Raw genomic sequence first — 24,641 nt, forward strand, 5'->3', positions numbered from 1 at the left:
ACCCTACCCCCTTCCCTGGAGGCAGGAGATTGGCTCTGTGAAAAAGCCAGATCGGGCCGCCTCCAGTAAAGGAAGTATTGTAGTGGCTGGGGTGGCACATAGTGGCAGAACCCTTGCCTAGCAAGCAAAACAGTGATAAGCCTCGCTTACTGTCATAGCAGACTATGACCAGTGTTTGAAAATGTCTCCTTTAGTCGCTTCTTATATGCTTTTAGGTTTAAGGTAAGCACCGCTATTGCCTTTCGGGGGGGGGGGAGGCAATTTTGTCTCACATATACTGCTAATGAATGCCACCCAATGGATGACACTGTCAAAGGCTTGTCACCAAAGGGAATATGAGGAAACCAGCTAAACCATTCTACAACTGGAAAAACTCTTGTTAACCCAACGTAAAACCTTGAAAACTGGATTTGGGTTTTTTTTTTAATAACCTACAGTCTCCGTGGGCATATAATGTAGTATCGAACTCTAGCAATAAAAGCTCAAACCCCTGAATACTTGTGAATTACTATATGCTCCACAGTGGTAGATCTCATCACACTGTTGATGTGTGTGTGTGTGGTTGGAATCAAAGTGTGCAAAAGATCATGGGGGAGGTCAAGGGGCATGGCTCAAATAGTAGAGCACCTGCCTAGCAATCACAAGTTCCTGAGTTCAAACCCCAGTAACACACACACACATACATACACGCATACCCTATATAGCGCTAAGACAGACAATACACATGTGAGCAGCCTAATGGAGCCATGTGGGAAGCATCAAACATTCCCTCTCCCCCATTCCACCCTCCCCCTGCCCAGGCATCCATTCATTCAGTGTAGGGAGCCAAGACAGGAAGAAGCATGGTAGAAGTCAGGCAGTAAAAGTAGGTAACTGGGAGAGGGAAAGGGGCTCAGCATCATCGTCTAAGTTACACTATGCTCCTTGCTATGACATTTTATTTTAGTCCATTCATTTATGTATTTACATATGTATTACTGTATTAATTTTATTTATTATGTGGTTATTCAACTTATTATTTTGGTTTTCTGTTGTTGTTGTTTGGTCGGTAGTGGGGCTTGAACTCTGGGCCTGAGAGCTGTTTCTGAGCTCTTCAGCTCAAGACAAATGCTTTAACACTTCAGCCACAATGCCACTTCCACTTTTTTGGTGGTTTCATTGGAGATAAGAGTCTCATGGACTTTCCTGCCAGGGCTGGCTTTGAACCGTAATCCTCAGATCTCAGCCTCCTGAGTAGCTAGGATGACAGGCGTGAGCCACCAGCACTCGGCATAATATTTGGTTATTGCACCCACTTTACTAGCCAGGAGCTCTACCACTTGAACCATGCATGTAGACTTTTTTGTGCTAGTGATGATTCATTTTTACTTCACTTATTTTTGTGCACAATCCCACCGTTTTTTGTTCTGGTGGCCTCGGGCCTCCATTGTCCTATCAATGTCCTCTGTGTAGTTGGGATGACAGGAGTTCACCAGGATACTTACATTTTAATTGGTTGAGATGGCGAGGGGTGAAGCAATCGTCATTGTTTTTTGTTTTGGTGCCCGTGGTGGGGTTTGAACTCAGGGCTTGGGCACTGCCCCTGAGCTTTTCGGCTGAAGGCTAGCACCCTCCCACTTGAGCCACAACGTCATTTGGGGCTTTTTTTCCTTTAGCTAGTTGATTAGAGATAAGAGTTTGTGGGGATGAGATGGTTGGAGGGGGTGACAGATCGATGCACTGTATTCATAAACTGCTTTGTGAAATGACACGTCCCTTACACAATTACTTAAAGATAATAATAATGATAACGAGTCTCACCAACTTTTCTTGCCCAGGCTGGTTTCCCACTTCGATGCTCAGATCTCAGCCTGGTGAAGGGGCTGGGATCGATTACAGGTGTGAGCCACCCGTGCCTGGTCCATTCTGACTTTTCCACCAGGGCTCACCTCAAATCGCCCTTCTGCAGACTAGTTGGGCAGTCTGGCTAGTAGGCTATCTGAAATGCCTTAAGAATAAAGCAGTCTCAAACGGTAGTGGCCTCTGGTTTTCTTCCCAGGAAATGGGCACTACAATTTCTATGACCCAGGAGTTGGGGGGGGGGGGTGTGAGAGGGTGTGGAGGGGCGGGGGGGGGGGGTGGCTTCTGAGAGGGATAAGGAAAGGCAGAGGAAGGTGGGGACGAAGCGGGACACCCGCCCTCCTCACCTGCATCGTAGAAGGCATCGAGCACGGCCGTCTCCCCGAAGTCGAGTTCCCCAAAAGACACGGCCGTGAGGTGCGCACCCTGAGCCTCGCACGCCCGAAGAAGGCAATTGAGGGCGCCCGCCTCGGGGCCGCCGGCCGCACCACCCTGGGAGCTCTCGCTGCGAACGTATACAACCCTCAGAGCCCGCTGGGGCCGGCCCTCGCCCTCGCCGCTCCCGGCCGCTTCGGCCGCCATGGGCTCGGGCTCCGCCGGCCCCGCCAGGCCCTCTTCCCCGAGAGGCAAACGGCCCTGAGGTGACTCGCCCGCCGCCCCGAGCGCCTCCGCTGCGGGGGTTCGCTCCCCGTTCTCCATGGGACGGCGTTTGCCGGGAGCTGGCCACACGTTGGAGCCGCCGCACAGTCCCAGCACCTGATCCCTGAGGCGCTGGACGCGAGGGGACGCCCCCGGCGCTCGTCTCGAGCGCTCTGGTGGCCCCGCGAGCCGTTAACTAACGCTCCCAGCCCGCTGCCCTTTGAAGACCCGCGAGAAAAAGGGGCGGGGCTTGGGGACGCGAGGGCGAAGCCCTGGGGGCGGCTGGGAAGGGCGGAGGCGGGGGGGCGGGGGGCAGGAGTCGCCAGAGCGCCCCCTGCAGCCGTTCTTGGGCAGCGCCCAGAGTCTGACCCTGGAGAAATGGAGAATTTCGGGACTTAGTCCCCCTTCTGAGGCTCATTAGGCAGTCCAAACGAGTTGAAGAGGGTTTTATTTTTTACACACACCCCCAAGCATGGTCAAGCCCCGTGCCACAGCCCTGAGTGCCGGCAACCATTCCATTTCCAACCAAGTGTACATGCCATTTGCACTCCGCGGACAGTCCAAACTGAAGCTCAGAAGGATGAGCAGGATGGGAAGCTGCTTAGTTCTCACCACGGAATATTGCGCCCCGTGGCTGGGCCCACGGGCTACCCCCCCACACACACCCCCAAGGGAATCTTCCCGAACTTTTCCAGCCCGGGCTCCAGCCCAGAATCTTAATCTAAATATGAAAGCCCACCCCCCCACCCCATCCCCAGGTGCAAGGCGTCTGAGCTGCTCTCAAATGGGGTCAGAGACTTGCTCTAACAATAGGTTCCCGGAGTCAGACCAGCAGCAGAAAGTCACACAACTCGTTGAACCCTCGAGCTACCTGTGATCTTGCCCCCTAACAATAACCCGACTGAAGCCCCCACCACCCCGACCCCCAAAACAGTGGCCTCCGGTCTCCAGACTCTCCTCACGTCACCATGGCAACCTCTTCAACTTCCAATTAAAGTTGCTCGGCTCTGGGAGAAGGTTTTTCGGCTCTGTCTTCATTCTAATCCCCTCAGGACTCAGGTTCCGAATAGACGACTCAGTTTGTGATCTTCTTCATCCTCAGTGGTGAGGATGACCTGTCTGTTGGGTCCTGTCCTAGAGCCTGGCTCGTCCTGACCTTCACTGTGACCTTGTCAACACACCCAAAGGTATCAGCGACATACCTGTTGTGCCAGGCAAATAGGACTCCAAGTGTACATACTGCCTTCCTAAGAAAAACTGTGAACCCCAAAAGGGTCTTCACTGTGTATCTTACACCCCTCAATCTTACTCCCACATATTAAATTGTATTCAAAAGGTAGGAAGCACTGGATCTTATCCCAGGGCTTGGGGAAGTATTATTATTTTGTCTAATTTCATCTTATTTAATTTTCTTTTTGTGGTAGTACTGGGATTGAATGTGGAGCTTTGTGCTTGCTGGGCAGGCCTGCACCCCTTGAACCACACTCTCAATGCTTTTTGCTTTAGCAACAGCTTTAAGATACAATTCATAGCCAGGCACTGGCTCATGCCGGTAATCCTAGCTATTCAGGAAGCTGAGATCTGAGGATCACGGTTCAAAGCCAGCCTGGGCAGGAAAGTCTGTGAGACTCTCATCTCCCATTAATCACAGAAAAAAATGGAAATAGAGCTGTGGCTCAAAGTAGTAGAAAGCTATCCTTGAGCAAAAGAAGCTCAGAGACAGTGCCAAAGCCCTGAGTTCAGGCCCCAGGACTGGCATTTAAAAAAATACAGTTCATCCAATTCACTCACCCAGAATGTATGACTTGGTGGTTTTTATTAATATAGTCACAGAGTTTGTGCAGCCACCACAATTTCAGAACATTTGCTACCCTCCCTCAAAAAAAAAAACAAACCACTTCAGTTAACTACTCTCCACCCTCACACTCCCCAACACCTCCAGCCTTAAGCAACCATTAATCCACTTCCTACCTCTATAGAGCTGCCTCTTGTGGACATTTCAGAGAAGTAGAATCAATACAAAATATCGACATAGATTTTCATTTACCTTGGGTATATAGTAGGAGGGGTATTTGTGGTAAACCTATATTTATGATTTCATGGCAAATCTATGTTCAACCTCTGGAAAAATTGCCTGTTTTCCATAACGACTCCATCATTTAGTCTTCCCACAGCAGCTCAGGAGAGTTCCAACTCCTCCACATTCTCTTCAGCACTTGGTATTGTCTTTTGTGGTCCAGCCATCCTCGTAATAGTTCATTATGATTTGACTTTTCCCTGATGCTAATGATGATGTCAACTCATATGTGTATTTACCATTTGTGTCATTTCTTTGGCCAATTATCTATTTGGGTCCTTTGCTCAGTTTTTAACTGGATGCTTGCCTTTTTATTATTGAGTAGCAAAAGTATTATTGAGTGGCAAAAGGATGCAAATCCTTTACCGGATATGTGATTGGAAAATAATTTCTCTTACCACTTTCTTTCCCCCCCCCTTTTTTTTTTTTTACAATATGAAGGGTTTTATTGTGATAACACTATAATTTCAGTAATATACTCTGATCATCTTCATCTCCTCTATTCTTCATTATCTCCCTCCTCCATTTCCTTATCTCCATCTTGCAACTTTTAAGTGGATTTCATTATGATATTTCATATATGATATTTTCAAATGTCCTTTCAATCACTTTCTCCCTCTCACTCTCTTTTTCCCTCCTGCTTCCAACTGGTTTCCCTTCTCAACTGGTCATTTCTATTCATTTCTATTTTCCTCCTTAGAGGAGATGTTAAATATTTTCATCACAGAAAAGCTAACTGTGACGTTGTTCTCTGCTTTCTTGATGGTTTGTTTTGCCACAAGTTCACTTTGTATTTTAGTGATAATGACAGTAGAAAGTGCTTATACAGTAAATGAAATCCTAGCTTGGCCATAGTGGCTCACACTGTAATCCTGGCTACTTGGTGGACTGACAATGGGAGGAGGCTGGGAATGGGAGGATTGAAGTTCAAGGCTATCTCAGTCAAAAAAAAAAGAAAGAAAGAAAAGAAAAGAAAAAAGAAGCAGCCCAGGAGAATCCATCTCCTTAAAGGAAAGCTGGATGTGGTCGTACATGCATGTGAGTCCAACAACTACCAGAAGCCTAAAAGTAGGCAGATAATGGTTCATGTGTATACCTGGACAGGAAGTGAGAGCCTTTCCTAACTAACAACAACAACAAAAAGTGGAAAATAGGTGCTGTACTGCTTGATTCCCACGTACAAGGCCCTGGGTTCAAACCACCAAAAGAAATTCCTTCCTTAGTTCTAGAATCTGCTAGAAATCAAGAAGTTTCTAAGTAGTTGGAGTGTGGGAGGTAGGAGAGGGAAGGGGTAGTGGGCCAACAACTAGGGAAGAGGTAACAATGATCGACAAGAAATGTAGTCATTGCCTTACTCATAACTGTCATCCCTCTATACAGCATCTTTACAATAAAATAAAATAAAAAACAGGTTCCAAGGAAATCAGGGAAGCTTGAGAACTCACAGATGAGAGCTGGGAAAAAAATTCTCATTGTCTGGGTACTGATTTTTTTTTTTTCGGTATGATTTGCTACAAGGACACGTGTTCTTTGTAATCTTGTAATACATAATAGTAGTCATTTTCCTAATGTGCCTGTTCATCTGAAATTACTCCAGCAACTGGCACAACCTTTCACAAGGCTAAGCTGCCCATTTGAAAACCCTCTGCCAGGTCTTGGCTGTTGTCTTCCCTGTAATCTTCCCAAATTCTTCTCAGCTCTGTCTGGGGCAGCTGACTGCGTGAGACATGTAAGACTTGGGTGAATTCTGTCTTGAATAATATCCTCCTCGCAGCAAAAACCCTGCTGAGTAAAGAACTAGCATTTACCCAGCTAACGAGCGCCTTCCCTGAAGTTGGCACACACAGCCCCACATCTTATTATCTCCAGCAATTTGCACACCTAAAGCAACCCCCTGCACCTTCCAATTCCGCCGCCCCCCACCCCAGCCCTCTGAGAAGAAAATTGCAAAATGCTATATTTCTCTTTTCTGTTTAGGGGAACCATTGTTCCTCTTTTATCCTTGTCTTGCCCCCATATGAAATGCAGGGCTGGCAGACTCTGCTCTAATGCAGAGGTGTCAAGAATGCCTTTCCAGATGTGCAGACCAAATACTTCCCTTGCATCTTCTCCCTGTGGAGTGGACTGCATCCTCTTCCTTCTGACAGCTTTTCAAGTAGTGCCTTGATCCCTTCTATCATTTCGCCGGGCTACTCACTACCCTGATGATCCTCTTCTAGAGGATTCCCAGTTTGTGTCTCTTGGTGTTTTAAGTGTGTAAGACTTTTTCAAATTATTATTTTTTTAAGTTGGGGGGGGAATCATTGTTGATTCATATGCAGCTGTCAGAAATCACATAGTGATCTAGTATCCTTGACTCAGCTCTCCTGGTCCACGGATGCAGGTGAAGGTTTATGGAAGCTTCCCTCTAAAAGTAGGGATTCTTCACTTAGGGACTTTGACTTGATCGCAGAATAAAATTTTCTGGACCAGTCGCGATGGTAAGAGAAGTCAGGAGAGCTCTATTGTGTGAGTAAGCAAGTAAGCAAATAGACCAGCAGACAAACAGCAGACAGACAAGCAGAAAGGAGGAGACACAGTCTAAAGATAGGGGACAGAGCTTTGCGTCAGAGTATTGATTTGATGAAGACAGGGGGTCGGACTTCAAAGCCATGCACAAATAGGTGTTTTATCTTCTGCCCTCATCACTCCTGGTGTTACACTTCCACAAACCCTGGATGATGTGAGCATTTCTTCCAGATAAGAATGTGTCCTGGGCTGGGAAGGTGGCTCAGTGGTAGAGCTCTTGCCTTGCATGCATGAGGCCCTGGGTTTGATTCCTCAGCACCACAGAAGCAAAAAGAAAAAAGCCAGAAGTGGTGCTGTGGCTCAAGTGGTAGAGCGCTAGCCTTGAGCTGAAGAGCTGAGGGACAGCGCCCAGGCCCAGAGTTCAGGCCCCATGACCGGACCCCCCCCAAAAAATGTGTCCTGCCACAAAGCAGATGCTTATCCTTGAGATAAGGAAGGTGTCCTGTTGTCTCTCTTAGAAGCAAAGACAGTGCATCTGTGCTTCTAAATACCTTTGTTTCTTAGTGGTCTTCACCAGGCCTCATTTCCCCTAATTTATCCTGCCTCACCCCCAATGGTGACACCTTGTTAAACATGATCATAATCAGGATATTGAAAGCGATGTAATCAAGAGAGACACCATGTCATCCCTGCAAGGGTCCCTCCTAGTGCCCGTTGACTGCCATCAGCAGCTCTTAAACCACCCCATTCCTCACCACTGACAATCATGAACTGCTTTCCATTTCTATGGTGGTTATTTCAAGAGCGTCACCTAAATGGAAGCATACGGTATGTAATTTGGGCATTCCTTTTTTTGTTCATTTTGGCAGTACTGGTGCTCAAACAGGGTCTTGCGTTTGCTAGGCAGGAGCTCTGTTCCTGAGCTACACACACCTCCAGTTCTTTTTGTAATGGTTCTTTTCGCCTGAGCGGTGATCTGCCTGTGTTGAGTTTCATGTCTTGTCTAGGATAACAAGCACACACTCCTATATCCAGTTCTCCTTTGAGAAGGGATCTCTTGAATTTCTGTTTAGGGTGGCCTTGAACAGTGATCCTCCCAATCTCAGCCTTCCAAGTAGTTAAGATTATAGGCATGAGCCACTGACTGACACTTGGCTGGGAATCTTTTTTTTTTTTTTTCCACTGAGGATAATTCCCTAGAGATGTGTCCAAATTGTTACAGATATCAGTAATCCATTCTACACTGTGTGCATGTCTGTCTCCACTTTTAAGCTATTAATATAAAAAAAAACTGCTATGAACATTCACATAGAGTTTTGGGTTTTTGTTTTTGTTTTTTGTCGGTCATGGAGCTTGAACTCTGGGCCTGAACATGGTCCCTCAGCTCTTCAGCTCAAGATGAGCACTCTACACTTGAGCCACTGCACCACTTCCAGTTTTCTGAATGGCTTATTGGAGATGAGTCTCAGGGACTTTCCTGCCCAGGTTGGCTTTGAACCACGATCCTCAGATCTCAGCTTCCTAAGTAGCTAGGATGACAGGCATGAGCCACCAGGGCCCGGCTGTTGTGTTTTATGGTATTGGGGATTGAATTTGGAGACTTGCACGTACTGAGGTAGGTGGTCTAACACATTAACCACATCTCCAGTCTTTTTTAGTCAGTTTTCATGCAGAATCTTGTAAATTTACCTGGGCCTGCTTTTTGTAACTGGGATGACCAGTACAAGACACCACACCCAGGAAATCCTACACCCAACTTGTTAGCCCGTGAGCTCCCTTCCCATAGCTTAGCACGCTCTTTCCCCTTTCCATAGCCTAGCATGCTCCCTTCCTAGGCAACACTAGGCCCATGTGGTAAAGGCTGTAAATAATCAGCCTCCAACTCCCTATACCTTGGGATGGCACTTCTCTGGGGCAGCTACCACTATAGAAGGCAGCGAGAGCCCCTTAGAGTGACCTTCAGGTCTGGGCAGCTGCAGGACCCCTTATCTGCTATTTGGACAGCAGCCATAAATCCTAGTCCGCCATGATGAAGCCCCTGGCCCTCACGTCCACACCAGGGTCTCCGCCTCCTAGCCCTTCTAGCCCCTCCTAAACCTCTAGGTTATGTAGGTCACCCCAGACAATAGCCGGTGCTTCTTCTCACTTGTCTTGTGAGAAGGGGTCTTGCCCATTCCTTTACTGGCAAGAAACCTTTTCTTTTTTTCTTTTTGTTGGTCATGGGGCTTGAACTTTAGGCCTGGGTGCTGTCCCTCAGCTCTTCAGCTCAAGGCTAGCGCTCTACCACTTGAGCCACAGCTCCGCTTCTGGCTTTTTCTGCTAATGTGGTGCTGAGGAATGGAACCCAGGGCCTCATGCATGCAAGGCAAGCGCTCTACCACTGAGCCACCTTCCCAGCCCAATAAACCTTTTCTTTGTTCTTTGTACCTGGATGCCTGTGTGATTTTCTGGCAAAGTCTAATATACTCTAACACAACTTAGTGCTAACCTTGTGTCTGAGCTGGACTTGAACTGCAGTCCTCTTGATCTCCATCTTCGGAATAGCTGGGATAAAAGGTATGAGTTACTGTACTTGGCTCAGGATTTTGTGTAAAAACCAGTTTTCATTTCTCTGAGGTAAATGTCCAGAAGTACACATTCTGCATTACATAGTAGCTGGGTGTATAGTTTATTTAGAAAATGTCCAAGTTGTTTTCCAGACAGGATCTTCCATTTCACATTCTGATCTACAATGCATGCATGATCTATTTTTTTCCATACCTTAACCAGCATTTGGTGGTGTCCTTTTTTTGTTTTGATTTGTTGGTCATGGGGCTTGAACTCTGGACCTGTACTCTTTAGCTCAAGGTGAGCGCTCTGCCTCTTGAGCCATAACGCCACTTCCTGTTTTCTAGTGGTTTACTAGAGTCTCACAGACTTTTCTGCCTGGGCTGGCTTTAAACCATGATCCTCAGATCTCAGCCTCCTGAGTAGCTAGGGTTATAGGCGTGAGCCACCGGTGCCTGGCGGGGTTCCCTATTTTTTAAAACCATTCTGATAGATGTGTAGTGACATCTTTTGTGGCTTTGACTTGACTTTTCCCAATGGTTAGTGATGTAGCATCTGTTCAAAAATTGGTCTCGGTTTTAATTGGATTGTTTTCATTGTTCAGTTTTGAATGTTCTATGCTCTAGATAATAGCTTTGATAAGTGTGTATGTGAGTCACTGGCATCCAGATAGTATGCTACAGTTCGGGTATTGAATTTGCTCTCAATGAAGTCACTGAATTCAGGAGCCTTTTTTCGGAATATTCATGTGGACAATCAGGTAGCCTGCCAATAAGGAACATTTTTATTTTATCTTTCCAAATGCTATACATTTAATATTTTCTTGCATAGTACTGTTACACATAGGAGTGCATATGAGCATCCTTGCCTTGTTCTTGATCTTATAAAGGAAAGTATTCAGGTTTTTAAGCCAGGATATAATGTTAGCCATAAGGGCTTTTTTTTTTGTAGCTGCTACTTGTTGAGTTGAGAACATTTCCCTGTACTCTTGGTTTGCTGGGTTTTTACTGTGCTTAGGCATTAAATGTGTTCAATTGATACCATCACTTGAATTGTCCTCATCAGCATATTGAGATGGTGGTGTACATTTGCTTTCCAAATGTTGAACCAGTCTTGGCATGAGTGGAATAATTCCCACTTGGATTTAGAGTTTTTTTGTTTTTTTCCTTTGAACTCAGGGCCTCTCACTTCTGAGGCTGGTGCTCTACTGCTGAGCCACACCTGCAGCCCTATTTTTATGTTTATTTTTAAGATAGGGTCTCACTTCTTTTTGGGGGGGGATGTTCTTGCTTCCTGGCTGGGCATGCAGTGGAGCACTTATCTGGCTGTTTTTGGTTTTTCATCATTGCTGGGATCACAGGTACATGCTACCACATCCACTTTCCCTCCTGTGAAGCCAGAATCTCGCACACTTTTCTACCTAGGCTGGCCTGGTACTGCAATCCCCTGGATTTCAGGATGACAGGTGTGTACCACTGTCCTGTGCTATGAGCTGCAGACAGGATCTTACAAACTTTTCTGCTTGGACTGGCCTGGAAACATGATTCTCTCATACTCAGCCTTCCACATAGCTAGGATTCTAGGCTGGAGCCATTGGCACCCAGGCCTGGTTAGCTGTGTTTTCTAATGCTTTTTTTTTAAAAAAAAAAAATATATATATTGTTGGATGTGATTTGCTAAATTTTGGGGGACTATTAAGTCTAAGTTTATGAGATTTCTGTTTCTAGGTTCTGAAGTTTCATTTGCATTTTTTGTAGTGTCTTTGCCTTGTTTGGATATCAACTAATATTAGTTTAATAAAATATCTTCGAAGCTATTCTGTCATCTTCTGTTCTCTGGAAGGGATTGTGTAAATTTAGGATTACTTTTTCAAATGGTTGCTAGAATTCTCTAGTGAGCCAAGCTGTACCCAGAGATTTCTTTTTTAGGGTCTTTTCATTACAAGTTCATTTTTTCCCTAATGATTATAGAATAATTTTGATTGCCTATTGAAGATTGGTTTTTAGGAATTTGGAGCTTTTAAAGAATTGACCCAATTTTTCTGAAATGTTGAATTCATGATTATGAAGTTCATATTTATAATCTTTAATGATTGTTAAGATCTGTAGTGATGCCCTATTTCATTCTTCTATTTGGTGATTTGCCTTCTTTTTTATCATTTTTGTTATTTATCTAATCAAGGCCCTCAAATACATTTTTCATTATTTTACTGATTTTGATTTCTAGCCACTTGATTCTTATAGTTTCCATCTCTGCTGAAATTACCTATATGATCTCCTTTTGTCTCCAGAGCCATTGAGATAGTAATCGTAATTCTTTTAAAGTCCTTTCTCTAATCCCAATAGTTGTGCCATTTCTGATTTGGATCATTGCTTTTTCTCTTTAAATAGATTTTTCTTACCTTTTAGGATGCCTAGCAATTTTTATGTTGGGCATTTGTATAGATAGCAACAGATGCTGAGATAAATAAAAGTTTGTGGGGGACCTAATCTAGCCAGAGGTTGAAGTTATGCTGATGTTCGTTTGCCTATGGAGGGCAGAAATGTCACATTTCTCTAGTGATCTTTTCTTCTTCTTCTTCTTCCTTGCTTTGAAGGATCCCTTTTGTGCTCTTCCCCAAAGTTCCTATCATTTCCCTTGCTGCTATTCCAGGAGATTTAGCATGCTGAGGAAGTATGGGTGGGGGGCGGGCGAGTGGAGGGGGCAGTTGGGAAGGTCTCTAATATTCCAAGCTTCAAGTTTGGGAGGGCCCAGTGATATCTAAGCAGTAGAGGCTTTCATAAGTGTTTTTGTCCCTCCTCCAGAGAGTGATCTCCCCATTCTCTTCTTCTCTTCTCTATCTAAGGTGTTTTCAGTCTATTGACCTGAGGCCCTTCTGAGATGGGGTAGCAGCACGAGGGGTGGGGCCTGGGTGAGTTCCCTTGGCCCAGCTGCTGCAGCACGGAGACCTCACAGCAGACCCTTCCCTTGCAGAGTAGTAAGTCTTTCGCTAAAGGCCAAGGGTTTGAGCAGATTTCTCCGTGGTTCCTGAGCCAGCACCATGAGCTTTCTCTGGATTTCCCCCAATCTTCCTTACAAGAGCCAGTGGGCCTCTGAGAGGAAAAGCTTGCAAAGGGTAGAAGCTCCTCCTCCAGGAGCTTCAAATTCTCAAGCAGGCCCAGGGCTTGGCCACATTTTATAGGTCAGCCTTCCTTTCTACTCCATGGCATCTGATGGCTTCTGCTCCCATAAGCAGAAGCTCAGGTAATGTCCTGTGTCTCAAAGGAAGTAATCTGTCTCTCCAGGGTTTTGTCCATTGTGGGGCTTGAACTCAGGGCCTGGGCCACTGTCCCTGAGCTTTTTTGCTCAAGTCTAGTGCTCTACCACTTTGAGTCACAGCTCCACTTCTGGTTATCAGGTGGTTAATTGGAAATAAAAGTCTCACGGACTCTCTTGCGCAGGCTGGCTTCGAACTGTGATCCTCCGATCTAAGCCTCTTGGGCAGCTAGAGTGAGCCATCAGCACTCGGCTTCTCTCCATGTTTTGAAATGACCATTTGCTCTGCAAACTCAAATCTTTCCATTTCCAGTCTGCCCAGGACTTTCCTCCTTGTCCGTAAGCCTGAGGAGACATTTCTTGCAACTCTTCATATATCAGAGCTAAAACTGGAAGCCATACTCATTGTGTTTTGAGCCAGATGCTGGTGGTTCATTCCTGTAAGCCTGGTGACTCAGAAGGCCGAGACCTGGAGGGCTGCAGTCCAAAGCCAGTTGGGGCAAAAAATTTAAAAAAAAAAAAGGCCACAATATTCTTACCTCCAATTAATCAGCCAATACTATGGCCTGGGGGCTCAAGTGGTAGAATACCAGCCATGAGCAAGCCAAGTGAACAAGAGGCCCTGAGTTCAAACTCTAGTACTGCCAAAAACAATCCCAAACAAGTCAGTTTCATTTCAACATAAGATGTTGGCATAGTTTCTGGATAGCACACATGCTTTGCCAAACCTGAGAAGGAGTTATAAATTATTCTACACCCAACTTCGTGGGAATTGGGTCCCTCCTGACAATGATCCTCAAAGTTGAGTGGCAAAAGATTCACTGGAGAACCCAGGTGGCTGGGTTCTTCAGAGCTTCTGATTTATGAGGTCTAGGGCAGGACCCAGTTTTTTCGTCTACCAAGTTCTCCAACAGTGATGCCAACAAGGCTCTTCCGGGAATCATGTTCCAAGAATCAGTGGCCAGTGGAGTGTCTTGGAGGCTCAAGGCTAATTTCCACGTCTCACTTATTCATCAGTTGGAGGACAGATGGTGAGCCGGGAGAAGCAGCAATTAAGTTCTCAGCTGACATCAATAAAAGTGTCAGCAATTTTTTTTTCTCCAGAACGATTATTAGAGAAAAAAAATGTTTTATGGTTTACACCAGAGACAGTCACAGTTTTGTAATTGTGAACGAGTCTTTGAAAGAAGGATGTGCAGATGATGTGAACATGATTTCAAAAGCCACGGTGGGGCCAGTAGTAGTTTCTTGAGGGTCCAGGTATTGGTGGAGACTCAAGAACAAGTGCCTTTGAAGGCTTAGCTCATGTTCCTCTTGCTGGGTGTCCTCATTTGTTTTCTGCTAGTTTTAGTAAAGGTAAAACTAGGTTGGTTAAATTTTACAATGAATTCCATTCGGCATCAGTGCTAATGAGCAATGTATCTCTTATGCACCACATGATTACTGTCACTATCTTAGATATTGGGGAAAGAAAATAAAGTCACCTGTATGGTGTTTCATTCAAGGAAGAATAGGGAGGAGAGGAGGAAGGGACTGAGCCTATAAACAAACAAAGCCATGTAGCCTACTCATGAGGTGTAAGTAGGACTGTGGTATGAGTCCAGTTTTAGGCAAAAACCCTGAGACCTGGTCTGAAAAATAACTAAAAGAAAAAGAGGGATAGTGGGCATGGCTCAAGCAATAGAGCACCTGCCTAGAAAACATTAGGGAGATTCAGCCAGGCATTGGTGGCTCATGCCTGTAATCCTAGTTATTCTGGAGGCTGATATCTGAGGCTTGTGATTGGAAGCCAGCCTGAGCAGAAAAGTCTCCAAGACTCTCAGCTCCAATAACTATTCAGAAAAAGCCAGGAGGTGAACTGTGGCTCAAGTGGTAGAACACTAGCCTTGAGCACAAAGAGGCTCGGGGACAGCACCCAGGCCCAGAGTTCAAGCCACAGGACTGGCAAAAAAAAAAAAAAAAAAAGAGGGGGGACAGAGATTGGAAAGATTCTTGCCAACCAAAAAGCCCATCTTCAGGGGTTTTGAAATCTATCCTCTAATCCTCTATTACCTATTATTGTGAAGGTTAACACCCTCTGCTCCACTTTTTGTTGTTGTTGTTGCTAGTCATGAGGCTTGAACTCTGGGCCTGGGCGCTGTCCCTGTGCTCTTCAGCTCAAGGCGAGCGCTCTACCACTTGAGCCAAAGCACTACTTCCAGTTTTCTAGTGATTAATGGAGTCTCATAGACATTCTTGCCCAGGCTGGCTTTGAACTGCGATCCTCAGATCTCAGCCTCCTGAGTAGCTAGCATTACAGGTGTGAGCCATTGGAGCCCTGCTCTACCCACTTTAGTCTTCTTCATTCTCTCCCAGATTCTCAGCACCAGTGTTGCTATGTTGTTTTGTTCTATCTCCAGGCCTGAATCTCCCTTTGACATGTCTCCCTCTCTCAATCCTTGTCCTTTTCCACAACCCATACTCACTTTCTTCAAGGAGATTGCCCTGACTGAGAACAAATAAGTACCTCCTGGAACCAAGGCAGGGGGATGGGTGGGCATTTCACACAAGTGCCCAATCCCTGCTTATCTGTCTCTCTTGACCATTCAATGGGCAGAGCTTGAGCCTCAGCCAACTGTTTTTTCTCAGATCAGGTCTGAGAAATAATCATGAATGGGGAAGGGGGAGAAGGCGGTGGGGGAACTGTTCAATTTATCCTAAGACATCTTTGTTTTTCTTTAGGGGACTAACTCTGGAAAGATTACTGATTTCTTTGTGGGGTTTTTTTGTTGTTGTTGTTTTGTTGGGGCTTAAACTTTGGGCTTGGACACTGTCCCTCAGCTCTTCAGCTCAAGGCGAGTGCTCTACTACTTGAGCCACAGCATCACTTCTGGTTTTCTGGTGTTTTAATTGGAGATGAGAGTCTCACGGACTTTCCTGCCCCGGCTGGCTTCGAACTGTGATCCTCAGATCTCAGCCTCCTGAGTAGCTGGGATTACAGGTGTGAGCCACCGGTGCCCAGCTCCTTCGTGGTTTTTATATCTGGTTTTAGATGGCTTTATCAGCTTAGCTAGTTTAAACCTTGGCTTGTAAACTCCTTAAAACATTGTTTAATGAACAGAAATTGTAACGAAATTTTGTATTTCCAAGGCACCTTCCCATCATGGAGCTCAAGGCTTGCTAACAAATCTTGGTTTTCTGTAAAACAAGGAACATTCCAAAGGGGTAGACTGGATGGAGAAGCACTGAAGACTTGAGTGCTGCTTGTTGGATGCATAATTTAATTAAATGTGTCATCACTTAAAGAGAATGGCCCCATGAACTGGTTTGCCAGTAATTTAGCTATTCTTTTATTCTGTTCCTCACTTGTATCCTGGTGTTTTTTTCCTCAGAAAATTTTAGCTTTGAACTAGGAGATCACCTTGTTTTTGTTCTATTGTTTGGTTGAAATAAATGATCACCTATTGTTCCAACAAGAAAAAAAAAAAAGGACAGCCCATTTTGCTGTGAATTCCAAGTTCACAAACCCAAGTACACATGGCTGCTTGCAGAAAAGAGGCTGGGCCCATGACCACGTAAGTATTGGATGAGGCATGAAATAAACTCCCCTTTCAGAGACCTGTGCCTCCTTTGTAGATTCCCATAGGCATCATGGCATGGGAACAGAGCCTTAATGACTCTAGGGAGGGACAAACTAGGAATGACAGCAAGATTCATCCTCTTAAGAGCCTTGAATCTTTTTTTTTTCCTGAGTCTTATCATTCTTTACTCCAGTGACATCTATTTCTGGATAGGGAAGTGGGAAAGTTTTTGTTTTTGTGTTTTGCCTTGGCCCTTGGTAAGCTAAATTTAGGGAAAGCATCTTTGTCTCCAGTTTGGGTCCTAAGACCTCAGCTTTCCCTCTGCTGGATGCCACAAGCAGCCATGCTGAACACCTGTCACTCTTGCATGTGTTGCTTTGTACTGCTTCTCATTGTACAAAACCAAAAGCTTTATGCCAAGACCTCTTGGTACTGAAACATTCGGACATTAATTTGTGCAGAAATAACTAGAGGACTAAAGCCTAATCTAATACATTTTTTTAAAGAAAAGAGGACTATGATGACCTTAGGTTATAATACAAAAGCCTTTGTGGGACAGGGGGATTATTTTTATACAGGCCACAGCAACTATGGGCAAGAAATTATACACCCTGCAGTTTTTCCATCAAGGAGCTGCTTATAAGAAGAAATAAAACCCCACCAGACACACATGCGAGGAGATACAGGATGTTCTTATGGGAAAAGGCAAATCAAGTACTTGAAAGTGCTGCCTTGAGGGCTGTGTAGGAATAAAAGTGGCTTTACACAACCATTTGAATAATGATAATTTAATGGTTTTAATGCTAAAAAAGTATTTATACCTAACTAGTATCTTCTGCTTAGATAGGAATGCAAAATTGAACAATGTAAAAAATGGAATTCACAGGCACAGATATTAATGGGTTAGTTATTTCATGTCTTCTAAGGACATTTCTATATGAGCAATAAAGTGAAAAATAGAGAAAAAGAGTTCATATTCCAAGAAATCATTCCTCTTGGACCATGACAACTTTGAACCAAAATATTTTCACAAAATTTCATTTTAATCATCTTCTTTTACAAAGCACAATACTTAAGACTTCTCTAAATACAGCTTTAGAAAATGAAGCAAAAAAATAGTTTCCATAGATGCCTGTTAAAGTCCATGCTGAATGCAAAAGAATTTTTGATTTCAAAAGTGATACTTCCAAGCTTTCCTTGATGAATCCATTTTGCCAAGAGTAAAGATGGTGGCAGTTGGGGCAGAAGCTCAGCCAGTCCCATGACACAGAATCCTCTTGCTGCTTAGCCCAAGGAGCCATAAGGAAGCTGGAGATAGATGGCAACTTCTTTTTACAATCACTAACTCCTCCCCCTCTTTACATGAAGAAAGCCAATGGCCTCTATTGAGGAGAAGACATCAGCCACAGAACATTTCATGTTGCCAATGCCCCATGAGGGTACCTCAACCTTGCCATTTAATTGTCAACAATCTTACTCTGTATACACTTTTGATAAAGCTATATCATTCAGGATTTTCTTGATGTGTAAATGAGAAATTCAAACACCAAAGAATCCAATCTTCATTGTTAGATTAGGTGGTGGGGAATCTCTGAAGGCTTCAAGTGTAATGCAGAAATGCTGAGAACAGTTCAAGGGGTACAGGAATGCTTTGTGCTGCCCTTAGAAACTTGGTGTTTCCAGCCCCATGCATACTGAGGCCAAGGCTGCTGAACAGGCCATACGTCCAACACTTGGGAGCGAAGGGTACAAAGCTCCTTACACACTCCCTTTCCCTTAACTGTAAATATTCGTAGGAAAGAAGGGAGGAGTATGCAGGCAAGAGCAAGGCAGGGGGAGGGAGAGAGGAAGAGAAAGGAAGAGACACTTGTTTTATTTTCAAGGATGAATAATGTGATTTTTTTTTTTTGCATCATTCCTTTAGTGATATCGATTCTCATTCTTCGTAGTTGTGCAAATCTATGACATTGTTTTAGTAGTTTCACTATAAAATGCAGGAAATAGACAAAGCAGCTGCTTAGAAACACATCAGACATTGTTGGGCCATTTAAGGGACCAGCCCCTCTACCTCTAACCCCTGAACAATCTTGCAATAAGGTATGCCCCGTATTTTTCAGCAGAGGATGAGAAAAGTTACATAATCGAAGGCTGAACTGTTTCAGGTGCTACAAAGATAAATCAGACAAGCAAACATCAATTCCCTCTGGAAGGGAAAAAAAAAAAAGCAATTCCATGAATGCAAGGAAGATCCATTGGCTGCACTTCAACAAGACCCTCGTCCCATTCACGTGGACCGAGGAAGAGATTGCAATGAGCAAGGCAAAATGACATTGTGTGAATACACTTTAAACAATAATACACAAGGATTACCCAGTGCAGGAAATAATACAACTCCCCCCCCCCCCCAGTTTTCATTTGCATTTGAACTTTTATTTAGCTTTGCTTTAATAATGCAGATGCTGTTCGCGAAAAAGGCGCGCAAGAGGACAGGAAGCAGGAACTTAACTTGGCGGATGAAAAATAAAACCAAGCAGGGATGACATTTTTCATTTCATGAACAACCTACAAGTAGGAGAAACTGAAAAGTCAATGGTGGTACCACGGAGTACACGCCTGACCTCTCCGTTGTCTCCTCTTAGGACCTTTGGCTAGCGTGAGAGAAACTGTGAAGACAGTGGCCTCTAGTGGACTTGGATAAGTGGTAGATTTTCCATTTCTTTCTTTATTTGTTGAATCATGGTAGCTGCATCACAAAAACTCCAATCAAGAGGGTGGTAAAAAGAAGGCACAGATCATTGCAAATACCAGATTTCTCTCTCTCTTTCTCTCTGTCTCTTTCTCTCTCTCTCTCTCTCTCTGTCTCTCTCTCTCTCTCTTTTGTAAATATACCATCATATATAAGCTAAAATTTCTCTTAGAGTGGTGGTCTGTTGGCAGGGGAAGGGAGGGTTGGACCTAAAATTGCATATGTAATAGAATCCTAAAGGGAACACAAAGCCAGGCAGCTTTCTGCCTGAAGCAGAAGACTAAGACTCTCGCTTCTGACTAGGTGTAATACAAACGCTAGGGGCTTCTGTGACAAAACACGGTTAAAAAAATCATAAAATTATAAAGCTTGTAAAGAATAATCTGAAATTACATTTTATTAATGGAAAATATCATCAAAATAGTACCACTATGGACTAAACTGCCTGAGTTTTCGTTTCATATGAGATCTCAAGGTAGAAAAGCCTTTAGCACAATTTACTCTAAGTCACAACCAGTGCCAGACCCAGGCCGAAACCATGGGGAAAGATTCTCCTCTTGGATGGAATTTGTGTTGTGCTATCAAGACTTTTTGTGCTAATCTTTTAAACAGGGACATGTGGCAAATCTGTAACCTTTTGGCACAGGATTTATTTTGGCTGGGGCAGAAAATTTGAGTCTTGGACTCATGATGAAAAAATGCAAAATCTCATTTATCAAGTGTTCACTTTGATTGAAGAGCTTTCTTTATTTCATTCACTTCCATCTATAAAGGGAAAAAAAAGAATCAAACAAAATCATAACAAATTAGCTGGTTTTCGAGAAGCTGAAAGGTAACCAACTTGGTTAATGGAAAGAAAGTACTTAACCTGACTACTTTAGAGGTGCAAAGATCATCTGAATAAACAATCAGTAACAATGCCTCAAATGACAGAAGCCTAAAGACCAGGCACAATGGACTAGGAAATGATGTCTGGATTCTCAGACTCCTAGGAGTCTCAAATTGTCAGTAGCAGAAAAATTTCCGTTTCCTAGCCAGAAAGCAGAATCTGTGGTCCTGACACACTGGACCATCTGACAGTGTGGTAAGGCAGTTGTTGTTGGCCAAACAGTGTGTATGTCAGCACCACTGAGGTGATGGTGAGTACTGCATATCCTCACTTGGCCAGGAAGGGTATCAAATTGGATAAAAGCCAATCTGCCTGTGGCCAGTTGGAATCCTCCTCGCTACTTTCCACCATTTGCTCATAGGAGAGTTGGACCAGAGGCTGGAGTAAGGGACAGAGCTCAGATGATCTGGCAATACTAATATGGCCATCAGGAAAACGATGACAAACACCAAGTGTAGACACAGCTGTGGTCCTTGGGAGTCCCAATACTAAATGACTGAAACCAACTGGCAGCAGGGTCTTCCCAATACCACAAACTCGGCAGTTGTTATAATGAAGCTTCTGAAAACTGGAGGAACATTTTTATAGAAGAGATGCCTAAAAATAAATTCCAAATGAGAAGCCCAATTGCTGGCGGGGGGGAGGGGGGAGAGGATGGGGGAGAGGGCATGTTTACTAATTTTTTTCCTACCCCAAGGCCTTTGAAGCCCAGGAAAGGATGGGTAGATTAAGCCTTTGCAATTCTAAGAAAATTGCCACTTACAGTGTATTTAAATCTACAGAGAAGCAACAATTATTCACTTTCAAAATTAAAGCCCCGACATTGCTTCTACCCTGGAGTGAGCAGGGGCTTCGTGGGCAGAGGAGCCCTGAGGGACTGACCTGCAAACGAAGGCGGATTTTCTTCTCTTCGTCCAACTCAGACAGCAGCTGCTTAATCTCCCGTCTGGAAAGCAAAGGACAATACAATCAAATTGAAGCACAGACTTCCCTGGGAAGATGTAGGAAACCTCTTTTTCTTACTACAAAATCCACCTGCCCCCTTTTACAAAGAAAATGTGAACCCGCGTTACTTCTTGCATCGACAGTCCTTCAGATGGATTTCAGACAGAAAGGCTTGCCATTGTTTTGGGACTACTGAAATAGGTAGCAATGATCTTTGAGACCTTTCAGCTATGTTTCTCACAAAAGAAACAGCTGGAGACATTGAGGCCTGGAATTGTGGCTTAACTTGTTCAAAGACTGGACACCAGGCACCTAGACCATATTCTGACATAGCTCCATCTCTGTCACACGTATATACAGAATAATTTTCATTGCCGACATTTTTCTCCATTTCCAAAGCAAACATGAGTTAGAACTACTTTTTACAACTTTCAAGAATGAAGTAGAGCAAGGAAAGGGGTGACATTGTCCAAAAAGAAATATACTCTTTACCTGACTTACGTAACCATAATCCCAATATATATCACCTTTAGAATAACAATAAATTTTTTTAAAAGAATGAGAGGCATAGCCTCTCAAGAATGACTTTTTCCAGAAAGAGCTAACTGATCTCTAAACTCTCTGAGTCTCAGTTGCTTTAGGAAAGTGCTGCCTACATTTCATCTTCTACCACTTTATCTTTGCAGACAACATCCTGGGTGATATAGATGTATGATGCCTAGTTTTGCTCACAGGTCTTTCTTCCCATTCAAGTGCTCCCTGAGGATGAGAGATATGGTAAGAACATGTGTATAGGCATGCACAGAGAAAGCCCTCGAGTCTCTCACAGTGAGAATAGCTTGCTGAGAGTAAAGTCTAGGGCTTAAAGATCCAATACATCTTTTCATATATTATAGCCCCTCGATGCAAGCCAATTATTTCATCTGACAGCCAAATGAAGTTGTCATGTTTTCTGATGCTAGAAGGAAAGCTATTGGCTTAAAAGGCAGTAGACATGGCACAAGTGATAGAGTACTAGCTAGTTAGTAGGAGGCTGTGGGTACCTCCCAAAGATACAACATATGAAGACAGGTATGATGTGCATGTACCTGTAATCCGGCAGGAGGATCATAAGTTCAAAGCTAGTGGGGACTATATAGAAAGACATTGTCTCCAAAAAAAAAAAAAAAAAAAAAAATGGTATAGGTACTGTCTGGATCTTGAATGTTCCCCAAATGCTCATGTGTTAAAAGACTTGGCCAGCAGGTGGTGCTGTGGGAGGCTGTGAACCTTGAGGAGGTAGGGCCTGGTAGTAGGAAGTTAGGTCACTAGACCAGTGTTTTTTTAAAGAAATACTGAGCTGGGCATCCATGAGTCATGCCTATAAGCCTAGCTATGTAGGATGCTCAGCGCTAAGGATTGTGGGCAGAAAAATGCAGGTGACTCTATTTCCAATTAACTGCACAGTAAAAAGCTGGACTGATGATATGGCTCAAGGGGTGGCACATCAACTGTGAGCAAAAAAGCCAAGTGAGAAGGGGAGGCCCTGGGTTCACACCTCTAGAACTGGCAAAAGAAACAACAACAACAAAATTGAGGTCAGGTTGCTTGGCTGCCATTTCCTCCACAACACAAAGGCAATGGAGCCAAACATCTAGGGACTAAAACCATGTGCCCAACTATACCTTTTCTCCTTCAGAAGTTGATTCTCTCAAGTATTTCCCCCAGGGATGGGAAGCTGAGTAGTGCAGAAATATTATAGGCTATCTGGGAGCTCAAGACGTTTCTCTATAGCAGCTTGTTGAGAATGTCAGTCTATGCAACTGACTATGGCCAGCTTGAGCTCTTCTTGTACACAGTAAGCAGAGCATTAACACGCATAGCGCCATGCATGTATAAATGAGCCTCCTGTGGTCCCTACCAGTTTTCACTACTGCTGCCACCAGCCATGAGGAGGCCTGCCCACATTCTAGGGGCAGAGTGGAACCCAGGCTTTCCAAACCAGGCCCCTGGCCCAGTGGTGAGTTCCTTAGAGACAACTGCAAAGGGTTTCTGGGCACTCACTTCTGCTGGTCCTTCATGGTCTCGATGATGGTCCTCAGCTCACGGACCTGTGTCCGAAGCTCCTCCACAGCCGCCTGGCCACTGGCTATCGGCTCCATCTTTGGTTTTCCTTCCATGCTGAACAGAGATGGGGAATTGGCTCGGTGTCCAGGTGCTCCCAAAGAAGATGACAGAGGGACCGAAGCCAGCGAAGTGAGAGAGGCAGGGCCGCTGCCTGCTGCCATGCTCCCTGGCTTGGGTGGCAGCGATGCCTTGTTGTCAGACACCTGTGGCAAGGGAAAGTGGGCGGGCTTCAGAGTAAGGGAGTCAGGTGAGTCAGGTCTTCCTTTGACATCATCCAGGTACCTCTCTGCACACATCCCATTCACGCATCCCTTCATTCACAAGCCACCAAGGCCAATGCGCTGCAAAGCAGTCCCCTGCTCAAGTGTGATCTGTAGGTATTTGAAATGTGGCTTTCTGTCTGGATAGACAGTCGTGATTGGTGTCTGATACACACAGAGATTCCCAACTGCTTGCCCAGATACCACAAACTCTGAAGTGAGCAAGACAGTCGCCTGGCTCGTAGGAGCGCAGAACCCAGTGGGGAGCAGACTGACGGACAAACCGACACATTGCTGCAGAGGAGGAAGACTGAACAAGAGGGAGGAAGCACAGGAAGCCCCGGAAACAGGCCAGACAGGCAACAATCCTGGACGGAGCAGTGGACTGACAGCCCCATCTTGGAGGGGGGTGAGCAGAGGAGAGGACTGCAAGACTGTGGAGCAGAGAAGCTGTAGGAGGAGGGAAGGCCCTCGGTAAAGGCCAAGACACCAGGAAGCAAAACATATTAGTGGAAGACATGGCTAGGAAGGCCACCGGTTGCAGGAGAAAGCTTGGGAAGGGAGGGTAAGGATGAGATGATTGCATGACAGAGCTGCTGGGAGAGCCACACAATGGAAGCCAGAAACTGTGAGGCGGTGGCCAAGATGGTAGAGAGTCATGGTGAAGGTAAGCACATCTAACCAAAAAAAATCAACAAACAAAACAAAAAACCATGGGGTGGGAAGTTAAGCAGGGCTGATGGAGTCTGCTTTACAGAACTCACACTCCACAGCCATGGAGAGGAGGTCCTGGTCAGGCAGGCTGTAAAGGAAGAATAGATCCTATTTCATTTTAGGAGCCGGAGGGATGGCAGAAGGGACGTATTTAACTGGGCAGAGCCAGCAAATAAATGAGAGAGAGCTTGGCTAATGGAAATGGAGGCTGTGCATGTGACTAAGACAGCAGGAGAAGAAAAGAGGCCCAGTGATGGAATGTGGAGATTTCCCAAAACAGAAGAGATAAGGAGAGAAAGAGAGCAAGCTCTAGACCGTGGGGAAGAAGTAGTGAGAAGGGATAAAGCAAGACAGTAGAGAGGTGGTGGCTTATGGAAGCTCCCTAGAGAAGTTTTTTTGTTGTTGTTGTTGTTTTCTGGTTGTGGGGCTTGAACTCTGGGCTTGGGTACTGTCCTTGAGCTCTTCAGCTCAAGGTGAGCACTCTACCACTTGAGCCACAGCACCACTTCTAGTTTTCTAGTGGTTTATTGGAGATAAGAGTCTCCTGGACTTTGCT

The 24,641-nt window shown here is 44.8% G+C and overlaps 2 protein-coding genes across 5 annotated transcripts in view; both read right to left on the reverse strand.

Annotated features, from left to right (window-relative positions):
* Map3k15 (mitogen-activated protein kinase kinase kinase 15) overlaps nucleotides 1-2,538 on the reverse strand; it is a 109,991-nt gene extending 107,453 nt beyond the window's left edge. Inside the window, exon 1 of the mRNA XM_042670498.1 lies at nucleotides 2,187-2,538. Within this exon, the coding sequence (XP_042526432.1) occupies nucleotides 2,187-2,538 (352 nt within the window). The remainder of the gene's footprint in view (nucleotides 1-2,186) is intronic.
* Nucleotides 2,539-17,447: 14,909 nt separating this feature from the next.
* Nucleotides 17,448-24,641, reverse strand: part of Sh3kbp1 (SH3 domain containing kinase binding protein 1) — a 340,250-nt gene continuing 333,056 nt past the window's right edge. For all 4 annotated transcript variants that reach the window (XM_042670511.1, XM_042670512.1, XM_042670510.1 and 1 more), the window contains 3 exons: nucleotides 23,049-23,314; nucleotides 20,943-21,006; nucleotides 17,448-19,936 (listed from right to left, as the gene is read on the reverse strand). In XM_042670511.1, the coding sequence (XP_042526445.1) occupies nucleotides 19,895-19,936; nucleotides 20,943-21,006; nucleotides 23,049-23,314 (372 nt within the window). In that variant the 3' untranslated portion in view covers nucleotides 17,448-19,894. The remainder of the gene's footprint in view (nucleotides 19,937-20,942; nucleotides 21,007-23,048; nucleotides 23,315-24,641) is intronic.

This window comes from Dipodomys spectabilis, unplaced genomic scaffold, assembly GCF_019054845.1.
Source record: "Dipodomys spectabilis isolate Male_0828 unplaced genomic scaffold, ASM1905484v1 ptg000564l, whole genome shotgun sequence".
NCBI classification, from domain to species: Eukaryota; Metazoa; Chordata; class Mammalia; order Rodentia; family Heteromyidae; genus Dipodomys; species Dipodomys spectabilis.